General features: G+C 35.8%; 1 protein-coding gene across 1 annotated transcript; it reads right to left on the minus strand.

The window, feature by feature from the left end:
* Window positions 1-3,228: 3,228 nt before the first annotated feature.
* Window positions 3,229-11,973, minus strand: LOC126815707 (uncharacterized). The gene is made up of 2 exons (XM_050541589.2): window positions 11,247-11,973; window positions 3,229-3,736 (listed from the first exon to the last, which is right to left on the minus strand). Exons 1-2 carry the CDS (start codon window positions 11,715-11,717, stop codon window positions 3,539-3,541), a joined length of 669 nt encoding a protein of 222 aa, XP_050397546.1. The 5' UTR covers window positions 11,718-11,973; the 3' UTR covers window positions 3,229-3,538.
* Window positions 11,974-12,318: the final 345 nt, after the last annotated feature.

Here is a 12,318-nt window from a genome sequence, read left to right on the forward strand (position 1 = left end):
TTTCCCGATTTAATAACAAAATATATTGAAAACATTTGACTCACACTTGACTATAAACCTTTTTAAAGAAAATCAATAGATCTCTGATTCACGACGCACGTAATTTCAAATATTTATAATGCAATAGAGAAAATCAAGATTGATTGATATATCCTCCAGAGCTTGGATAAAAAAAAATGGACACGTGATCTTTGTCATGTTATGCCTGTAGGGTTGGGGTTTTTTTTGTATTTAATGCAGGGCATGTAACGGTATATAAATTAATTCTCAGTGTAGAAAAAAACCAACAATATTTATGTAGCTTTTAACCTGACATTATACAGCTATTCTAATTAAATCGCAGTTAACGTTAACAACCAACCAGTTCCCTTAATGCTCTCCTTTATCAAATATAGTAGAATTTAGACAGGTAAATTAAAGAAAGTCTTGGTAGGTATTTAACACGTGACCTTTCTAAGTTAAATGTTGAATTAAGAGAAGGTGGCATGAATGACGAACACACTTAAAAGCACGGTCTCTAGGTGGGTTGAACTAGTCCTTTACCATTCGAGGGTAAACATAATCCCCTATTTTCAATACAGATAGATAATATAACCTACACGTTACCTTTTCTAGCCATTTTAATTATCTTACCGTTAGAATATATTAACGCACTTCGGAGATGTCATTGGTACCAAGTCCAGTAATGCAAATGTGGTGATTGAAATCATCAGATGTAAACGCAGCGGATTGTAAAACAGGGTTAGGGTTACAGTAATGTTTAGTGGACATGGTTAATTAATGGTTGATAATATTTTTATAAAAGACATTTTTTCCCATATATAACAACACTGTTTTCACGTGACCTCTAATTAGACATGATCATTATTTTAACATATGAAGATCTTAAAGGAATACGATTTTGTCTGTGAAAGACGCCGGTGTACCCGTGTCGTTTGTTAATATCTATTGTGTAGGTCACACTAGCTTTAGACTTCTTGTTGAAATTTCTATTATCATTATTTATCAATACGTGCGTGATATAACGTTTGTAACGCCCATTTTATTATAACATGATTGAAAGTTAATATGGAAGTCTGGCAACCCACAGTCAAAAGCACCGAAAATTTTTCCACAAATATAAATGACACTATACTAAACCTATACAGTGTGTGTGGAAAGTTGTCCCAACAAACGATGAAGTTGGTCTCTTTGATTTCGGTTTAAATTTCTAAAAAAAAAATGATTACCCGTGAATGTACAGATTTACTGTTAGAATATTCCAGATTCATTAGGAATTAGGAAAACTCCAGCTCAAATTTCAAGAAACGTGAATAAAAGTTTTAAAATTACTTGGTAAATTGCCAGCATCTTCTACAATGATTGACGCACACTTTTCTTTTTGGCCATGAATCTCAACAGTTTACTTTATGGGTAAAAAAAAAGAAGATTAAGTCAAATATAGTTAAACCCTTTATGCAGCGGCGGAACCAACATTTCGTGTGTGTGGGTCAAAATGGAAATGAACAAATCAATGTCCCCCCGCCGAATTCCCAAAATAAATAGATGACACATATTGATTAATTGCACATTTATCTTTTTCAAAAGTATTGAGCAATCAAATTGTTTATCTATACTTAGTCTAGGCTAAGCATAAAATGTTCACGATCAAACTCGGTCAAGGTTTTGAAATATCTGGTAGTGAAACTATACACTTCGTTACATCCCTCTCCATCAGTTAGAATCAAAGTTATCTTGTTCTAAAGCATCGACCAATGAAATTGCTTAGCCCTGCTCATCATTGAACTCTACATCAAGTTTAAACATTCTACCTTAATTAAAATCAGAGTTGTTATGTTGCAAAGTCCTGACCAATCAAATTGCTTATCGCTACTTAGCCTAAGCAGAAAATGCTCATTATCGAACTTAGTGAAGGTATTGATGTAATGAAACTATACGCCAAGTTTCATAACTCTCACTTAATTAGAGCTAAAGTTATCATGCCCCAAAGCAGCAACCAATCAATTTTCTTAAATCTGCTTACCCTAAGCAGGAAATGCTCACCTTTGAACTCTATCAAGACATTCACCTAATGAACGCCTACACCACGTTTGAACATTCTACGTCAAGAACGCCTACACCACGTTTGAACACTCTACGTCAATTAGGAGAGTTATTGTGTTCCAAAGTCTCGACCGATAAAATTGCTTATTGCTCTGCTTATCCTCAGCAGAACATGTTCATTATTGAACTTAGTGAAGCTACTGATGCAATAAAACTATACACCAAGTTTCATCACTTTTGCTTAAGTAGGACTAAAGTTATCTTGTCCCCAAGCATCAGGCAATCAAATCGCTTATCTCTGCTTACTCTAAGTAGAAAATGCTCATTTTCGAACTCTATCAAAGCATGCACATAATGAACGCCTACAGCAAGTTTGAACATAATGAACGCCTACAACAAGTTTGAACATTCTATACCTCAATTAGAAGAAGAGTTATTGTGTTCCAAAGTCTCGACCAATCAAATGGCTAATCGCTCTGCTTACCCTGAGCAGAAAATGCTTATTATCGAACTTAGTCAAGGTATTGATGTAATGAAACTATACACCAAGTTTTATCACTCTCACTTAATTAGAACTACAGTTATTGTGTCCCAAAGCATGGATCAACCAATCAAATTGTTTATCTCTGCCTACCCTAAGCAGAAATGCTTACCTTCGAACTCCATCAAGGCATTCACGTAATAAACACCTACACCAAGTTTGAACATTCTCGCTCAGTTAGAAGGAGGTTTATTGTGTCCCAAAAGGTGTGACAGACAGATAAACGGGCGGACCCATTTTAATAGTCCCCCGCAAGGCGGGGGACAATACGAATCGGTTAACAATGGGTCTGTTCGTCTGTTAGCTGCAATATTTGTAGCCGCGATAATTCTTATTTACAGATACAATTGATACAATATTCGCGGCTTTGCGCAAGTAAAATAATATTAATTGCAAAATTTTCAACGCAGGGGTTGCGTAACTATTATTATGAGTGCTCAAGTCCAATATTTCACTGAGTGATCTGATAAATTGATTCTTCACAGCCCCCCGCCCCCTATCCGAAAGTATGTACTCAGACACACGGTGATTGCTAGTTAATAAGCTCGTCTCATGCTCCACCTGACAACTAGTGTATCTTTGAAAACATTTCCGACAGCTCCAGATAGTTGGGACTAAGATAAAGTGTTAAAGAATCTTTCACGTAGAATTAACCAGTTTTATTCAGTGAATACATCCGGGATTTCTCCATTAATATGAAGTTATATATATATAAAAAAAATAGATACACATAGTTAATGTAATGTTGACCAGTGTTTAAAAAATCAAATATTTACACATATCATCAGCCATGCTAAATCTGCAACTATAATAATGATGAAAATACGATAACCAAATTAAAAACAAAAACTTCACAGTTTGTAAAACTGAATAGCTTGGCAAATTAAATTAACAACATAGCCAACGTTTTCTTTCATTAATACGAATTATGATTTAGTAATGATAATAATGTGTTTAAATTGTATATTCCAAGAGAGTGGCATATTTCGTTTCATCGTCGACAAAGTTGGCATTAACTGTAACTTTCACGTTCTTATTTCTGTGCTGATCCAAATTGGTTTTAACTTCCCAGATATCCCTGCCTTTATTTTCCAACTGTGTCCATTCTCCATTTGCTACAATAGCCACGTGGTTAGCGTTTGGTACATGAATCTGAAAAATATATTTTAAAAGTAAGTGAAAACCATTGCCAAAATATTCACGGACTTGCTGCTGTTTAGTTTTTCAGGACTAAATAAACAATAGGTCTAACTGTGTGACTTTCTATTAGGACTTTTGTTGAACTTTTAAGGCCAAGGTCGACGACGCTGACCTTCCCAAATATTTCCAGACAATCAGAACAGTTGTCCGATTTTAAGGATCAAATGAAAAAAGACAGCGCTTTCGTGTCATTCGGGAGGAATTGGAAAAGATATCATTAATATTTATCTAGCTCTAGGCCCTTTAGTAAAAGGCCCAAACTAGCTTAATCATTGGCTTACGGGTGTGGAGGGGGGGGGGGGTCATACGGCCATAAAACACAACTTTTAAAGCAATTTAAAGCATATAAGGGAAACGTAATTACACCAAAAAATCCAACCAAACTGACATCAATATCCTGCGCCCTCTAACTTTTCCTAGTCAAAAACATAAAGAATATGATGAAACATATATATTTCACGTCATGTCGCTTTGACTCGGATAAGAATCAAATCAGATATGTGGCCTTGTATGAATAGTTGATGACTAATACTATCTGTTACACCCAGGTTCAGGTAAATACAGGTAAAACGCTGATTAGATAATTGATTGGCGCAGCTATTGTAAAGTTAAAGTTAAATTAAATAATACGATCCAGCTGTTGATCATAATTCAAAACCTATTTATGTAACTTTCTTTTCAGCACTAGAAAAAAAAAGAAATTAAGGTAATTTAAAGTAAGAGCACTTTAACGATCGTTTGTCAGTGATTTAAACCTGCAGTGGCGGATCCAAATGGGGTAGTGATAAGCGGTAGAAATCGGCTTTAAAATGCTTTACGGTATATTAATCAGGCATTATGCAAGATCTAAATCTGTCTATTGCAAACTAAATGTTATTGAAATTATTAATTAGACATTAATTATTTTAGAAAGACCATCGTTTAGATTTTCAACAGATTTAAATGCGTTTTGCGGTTGATGTGGTTACCGTAAAATTGGATAATCGCGACTTTGTTTATTATCGTAACAACAGTTGCAATGACAATCAAGGCTACACTTTTCTTCTAGCGACGATAGCGAGGCTCACCATTATAGTGAGAACTGTCAGCTCTTTATCTAATCTTACATAATGTATCTTTAATTATGGTTATCCTGATGAACTTTGTCTTTTCAGCTTAGTTCGAAATGTTTTATTTAGATGTCAAGTAAACTAGTTTCGTAATATTTATTATAATCAACATTTTGTTTTTTACAGTGCGTCTACACACCCAGTCAAATTCTAAATGTTAGACGTGTGTTATCTTTGAAACAATGTTATATAGGCTGTCAAGAACCCACTTTAAAAAAAAAATGTTTTGAGTTACGTCATTGAAATAGCTGTAAAGATCTTATTACTCTCAAGAACCCCTCAAATGAAAACTTATTTGGAATTGAAATTAACCACGTTACATTGTTGTTAAAATATTTGGCATGGTTACTGAAGATTCTTATATAACAGTGGCACTGATATACATGCAGGTATTCTGATATCAAGCAAATCTGGAGAGAAGATTGTTTCCTGGAATTTCAGCTCTCTATGTTTCTTTTTCGTGTACGCTACCACAACCTCAAAAAGAGGAAGTAAATCGAAACCGGCAGCCCGGAGAAGACCCGCGAGTTTGGGCAAGCGACCCTACTCCTGTTCACGTGCCGGGGGGGGGGGGGGGGGCTTACATGCATGTTTCGCATTTTTAAAATATGAGAGCATACCCAATTAAACCTATGAGGGCACTGAAAGATACTTAAATCAATTCCATAAAAACGTTATGGCCATTAAAACAGGGGGGTCGAATGGTTAAGCACGTGCGTGCTGTATCGTAAGTTCTGTCATTGAGTCAACTGGCGTGGTTTCGATTCCCCGGTTGTACGTGACAAGGAGTATGGTCGCCTGTCCAACCTCGTGGGTTTTTTCCGGGTCCTCCAGTTTCCTCCCACTGCTAAAGACCCCTACGTGCAAGCGAATTATTGAAATAAAATTGAACCATATGTTAGTCCCGAAATGTTAGTCCTAGTTTGTGTCGAGTGGACGTCGTTACACCCCCTCTCTCTCCCCCTCATTAAAACAATTACAGTTATAAATGAGTTATCTATTTAGCATTTTTGCTAAACTAATTTGAATTATTCTCAGACTTTCTCTATCAAGTAAATGACTCAACAGACAAGATGGATGTTGACACAGACTTGGATAATGTTTCTCGGATGAAACAACTCTACACCCACCAATTATTCTGCTCTTCTGTTCTTTATAATCCTTATTCAGTCAGACAACCATGATACAAGTTGCTCTACATACGTCTATATGTTTGTTTGTAGTTTTATTGTAAGTATCTTTATAAAAAGTTAAATTGTTCAAAAACCTGTCATGGCAGTTTCTCAAATTAGAGCTGCCTCTACTTTAAAGTAGCTAAGTCTTCGACATTGTCATTGAAAACACGAATTATTTGTCAATTTAAATCAACATTGCTGTTGTGATCTTACCGGGAAAAGATGGGCTTCTTTTATCTAATATTTAAGACAAAATTTAACATTTCAGCCCCATTTGTAACAGGGACTCGGGGAACGAGGATAGACATCAAGTCATGTCAAACGCTGACCCCATATTCTTATATGTTGTTGTACTTAGTGTTTAACATCCGCTTATTGTCTTATTTACATTTTTATTATCTTAGCGCATGCGCAGGGGCTTTCCCGTGGGTGGGAACCGGGGAGTATCTGGAGTAAACCCACGTGGTAGAGATCGAGGGCGCTCCTATCTACAAACCACATACGCTCATACCACCAGGGATCGAAACCGCAACCGCAAGCCAGGCGTGACCGGCCAGCTAGAGGTCAAAGCGTGACACTCTTGACCACAGGCCATACTTACCCCCCCCCCCCCAACCCCAATTCTTATCTGGAGAGCATGCGCGATAAATACCATCGGTGTAGACTGGAATAACCAGGCGCTACTTCGCCAAACATAACTGATTAGAAATTACAGTAAAACAGAAACGATTTAATGTAAATCAGTTTATATACATTCATATTACATTATTATATACGTTGCTACCCATTGTGTCAATTTCTAGGTCCCAAATATTAGCGATTTAGCTCCTTGAAGCTGCAGGGTAACAAGAAAAAGCTGTCCAAAAATATAAAAAAATCGAACTATTTTGTATTTTGAATGAACATCCCAATCACTGTGAATTCTCAACTTCTGGGCTGATCCATTCAACACTGGCGTGGAATATGTTTGGCCATGTCTGTTACACCGGAGATGGTTATTTCTCGATTGTGATTGGTTGGTCAATTGGCCACCCACGAAAGACAATTTTTTATAGCCTTTGGTGTTTTTTGATTTGTACAGGCTGATAAATAAGCCTGTTTCATACGAGAGCGTTCGATACGAAAACTGTAAAGTATAAAACGACTATATAAACACCCATGTTACCTATGTTTTGTGCATGTTCAAAGGTCTTTTTAAAAGCTAAGTTACTAGACAACAATACATAAACCACAACAACCAATTATGTCGTCTGTACAGTACGTTACTAAAAGTTGTGGCACTGTGATTCTGTTATAGATAACTGGGGTAATTACAAGACAATAACAAGTAATCAAGGGCAACAACCCATAAAGTTATTTTTAGAAATCGTTAAATTTTGAACATAAGCATTGTTGAGAAATTTGATGTCATCAGGGAATCGTTTCAACTTTTAGAGCACCCAAAATATTAATGGGGATCAAAGACAATGACTCTGAAAGAAAGTATCGGAAATCGTTGAAATTAATAGGATTCTTCCTATTATATCACTGCATGTAAATTTGTCAAGATGTATATTAATGTTTAAAAATTTCCTTTAAAAATGTTGAGGTACTCTAAAATGTATATGACCAGATAAGAGCGGCTATTTCATCCGTTGTGGTGAGAAAAATGGTCACCAGCAACACTTGAAAAGGGTCCGAATCCTGCAATTGGAAACCCTGTCGTCAACGACACATAAAGAAAGGCCAGTTGCAAACATAAAGGGTACGGTATTCCACATATAATTAAAACGTATTATTCTACGATATGGTGGCTCCTTTAAACTAACTTTAACCATTGCAATTTATTTTGTTTACTATCCATGAGAATATGAATTACACAGCTGCATTTATGACACTCTATATCTCTTTAAACTGTACACGTGAGAAAACCTTCAGATAAGATGGCGCTCTTAAATATTCATAAAGGTGAATTTGGCAATACAATAAAGGATGCGTATTGTAAAGTAGTTCATAATTAAAGATAAGTATGTTATGAGCCAAGATTTCAGTACTATCTCAAGAACGTGACGAAAATTGCTGAATAGTTAAAGGGAAACCAAATGATGTATAGACAAAACACCCCCCCCCCCCAAAAAAAAAACAACAAAAAAAAAACCAAACAAAAAAAACCCACCCAAATTAACTGAGCATTTGCTCATCTTAGACAAAATAACACGTAAGGTGGGACATCTTTTTGACGGACACTTCTGTTTTACACTGAAATTGACATTGATGAATGTCTTCAGTTATAAAAATAACAAATAATAGAGAGCTTACTCATACTGAAAATAATTTCTCACGAGACACAATATTGCCAAAATCATCCCAAACCACCGCGACTCTGTCTCCCCCACATCAATTGTTTGGATATGGCATCGAATGTGTTCCTTGAACCATGTTATCAAAGCCAGCTTTTAATTCAATGGTATTTTCCTGGCATTGTTTCAAGAATTTAATATTTACCACTTCTACAAGAAACATAAAGGCATATAAAAAAATCTAGATATCAGGAACCTTCCATGGTACAGAACGACATGCAATTGGTGAAATTAGAAATGGCAAAAACATTTCATATAAACCTGTAACTATATAAATAATTTATAAAGATACGACCTGTGGAAGTCAGTTAATTTTATAAAAACTCGATCTTAAGGGTTATTTAAATGATAACATTACAGCATGATTTTGTTATTTTTATCATTCGCCATAGAAAAAAGTAAACTAGATTCTTGATTTCACATGGAAAATGCCCGTTTACCATTTGAAGTATATATCATTTCAAAACTGAGCGTTTGAACTACTTCAACCTAGATTAAATTTGTGGTTTTAGAGACTAACCCTAACCCCATATTTAAACCACAACACCGTGCAAAACCTTTCCCCCAAATTCTTAAATCTAACCCTAATCTGTCATTTCTTTCAACCCCCAACTCTATATACCCATAACCTGACCCTTTCTTACAACCAACCCTAACTCGATATAATCCTAATCTGTCATTTCGTTCAACCCCAACTCGACACAACCATAATCTGTCATTTCTTACAACCCTAACTCAACATAACACTAATCACCCATTTCTTACAACCCTAACTCGATATAACCTTAATCTTTCAATTCTTTCTACCCTAACTCGACATGACCCTAATCTAACATTTCTTACACCGTAACTCGATATAACCTTTTCCTCTCGTTTCTTTCAAAAGAGCACGGCATAACTTCATATAACCACAATATCTGTTACTTCTTACACCTTGGATATAACCTCAACATTTGTTATTTCTTACACCTTAACTCGATATAACCCTAACCCTAGATATAATCCTAACTTATCATTTCTTACAACCCTAACTCGATATAACCCTAAGCTGTCATTCCTTACAACCCTAACCCTAGATATAATACTAACTTATCATTTCTTACAACCCTAACTCGATATAACCCTAATATGTCATTTTTTTACAATCCTAACACGATAAAACCCTAAGGAAAGGCCGTTTAGGGTTATATCGAGTTAGGTTGTCAAAAATGACATCTAACCCTAACTCGGATTGACACTAATCTGTCGTGTCTTAAAACCCTAACTCGATATAACCCTAAAATGTCATATAACCCTAGTCTGTTATTTCTTACAACCCTAACTCGATATAACCCTAATCGGTCATTTCTAACTCAATATAACCCTAATCTCTCATTTATAGCTTTTACTCAAAGAATAATTGACACATCTTTTATTCCAATTACAAGCCTAATCTATTTATATACTAATATTTGTGACTGTCGTTTGATTGTCTGTCTGTCTGTTCAGAGTTGGCGGCTACACTAGGGCTGTTCCGAGACTGAAATTTGGTGTATAGGGGTAGCTCGTAGTGGGGGGTAACATATGCCTGGTGGCGATGGACTACTACTTCCAGTTTTGGAGTTATGCTACTTCCGGTTCATACCTATTCCCGTGCTGTGCCGGCTAGTATGAATATAAAACTAGTCCACCCATAATATCTGCTAATCTTAGCTGTTAAGAAACCGAAAATGAATAAAGTATTGATCGAGAGTCTGCCTGATAGTTCACTAACTTTAATCTAAATTAGTGCCAGTCGTTTCCAGAGATCCATATGGGCCACTTTGCGATACAATGTGTCCATAATTCTTCTCAATGAAGACCCCATGAGATGGACCTAAATCAAAAACCATTGTATATACTACTTCAATCTAAGCTAGCGATTTGTAAGTTCCATTGGTTAATTTACATCTCTTTCGAAATAAAGCTGAGATACAAATTTTATTCCCACGAAGTTCCTCCCATTTAATCACCGATTAAAATTGAATTTTTAGGTTCACTATTATTTGCTTTTTTAATGTCATTTTCCTTACAAAGTATTCAGGCCTGCATATTTTATAAATTAACATAGCCTCCAGCAGTTTCCTTTAAGATTCAAATCAGTATTTTGCATCTTGATCTATAGATAAATTTATATATTCAGTACGAAATAGTCAACGCACACGTTCAATGCCTAATTGGCCCAATTTCACTTCCTTCATTTTCATTAACGATAGGCAGTTATTCGTTTATTTCCTTAAACTTGTTATCCTTGTTGTGGTGTGACTATATTGCAACATGAAATAATTCCCACACTCATCGTTAGTCCCACAGTTGGGAAGTTAAACTGTATTGTGTATTATTGAGCGGTCGGGCGAAACCCAATTATCCTAACCAAACCCAAGTTGTTAGTCTCTACTCGTCTTCAGTGATACAGTAATTCCATCTTTCAGCATTTCAGCAAAACAACTAAGAGTTAGGGTAACACCCCCCCCCCACACACACACACACACACCACACACCACACCACCTCCACCGGGCCACACACCTATGCGTGATAAGAGACTAGACAATCGCCATATAGGGCCTGGATCAACCACCTAACCTAACCAATAATGTTCTACGGTTAGGGTTATCAAGGAACTTATGGGGATATTTACGTTTTATAAAACATAATTCAGGCAATACAAGTAAATTTTTAGTTGCTAATAACTCTTGAGTAACTATTTAAACTCTTTTTATGATCATAACATCCGTGGACGAAAAGCCGATGGCCTAAATGTCGCTTCATAAGTTCAATTTCAATAAAGCGTACTTTGCGAATAATTCCTTTTAGGCTTACCTTAAAATTAACACCTCTGAGGCGAACTGAAGAATTCAAAAACTTTGGTTCGTACAGGTAGCATCCATTTTTAAATTCCACATACTGTTTGGGACAGGGATAAACTGGATTTAAAGCTTGTTTACAGTGAATCAAATAATTGTAGACATTTGGTAAAGATTTACTGCTGTTCGATTGACGAAGAGCAAAAATTTGAAATTTGTAATATCCAGATTCTGGAAAACCGATTTGGAAACTGATGGCGGACTTTTCCATTTGAACAAAAACATATTCACTAACGTCTTTATCGGTTTTACATTTAATGAGATTGGTAGTAACTTTAACTGGATCCGACAAATTGAATTTAATCTCCATTTCATTGTCCGAAATTTCAAATTCTTCCTTTTTATGCGAAAGTGGTGTCATTCCAACCTCTGCCATCTCTTCTTGGGCACCAAGATACCCATCGGGTAATTCTGGACGTCGTGACATTTTTGTTGATAGAAAACGAAACGAATAGAAATATTGTCAACTGCCCACAGTAGGAATACTCGCTATGTGAAACTCTTTTCTTTAATGTATTTGTCGTCTGCTATTCACAGTGTTATATATAGACTCCTCGCCGGAAATTAACGATGATGTTCGTAAGTTTCCGTCCTTCTAAAGTCGATTGGCGACTCTTGTTCGTGGATGAGTAATACAGAACCAAATTCTTTACATGGACTGGACTTTCCGTATAAACATTCGTTTGCAATTTTAAAAGGAGAGTCTAGATGCCAAATGCGTATAAAATCACTTATTCGCCCGCAAACGGGAAATTGCTTTGAGAGAGTATGAATGGATTGCTTTACTTTACGAACTTGTGAACTTTAATAATGTATTATTATAGTGTTCGACACTAAATGTGAAATTTTTTATTGTAAGTTAAACACGACTGATAATGGTATAAGTTCTATTTATAACGTAGTAACTGTGTTGTTATTGTACAGAGTAAATATTAGAGACAGAAAGTGTATAAATTACAAAATGTTTTGATATTAAAGGCGTGTCTTTTTGACACATTTATTAATGTCTTAAGTTCACGCGGTAACCT

Source organism: Patella vulgata, chromosome 3, assembly GCF_932274485.2.
Source record: "Patella vulgata chromosome 3, xgPatVulg1.2, whole genome shotgun sequence".
NCBI classification, from domain to species: domain Eukaryota; kingdom Metazoa; phylum Mollusca; class Gastropoda; family Patellidae; genus Patella; species Patella vulgata.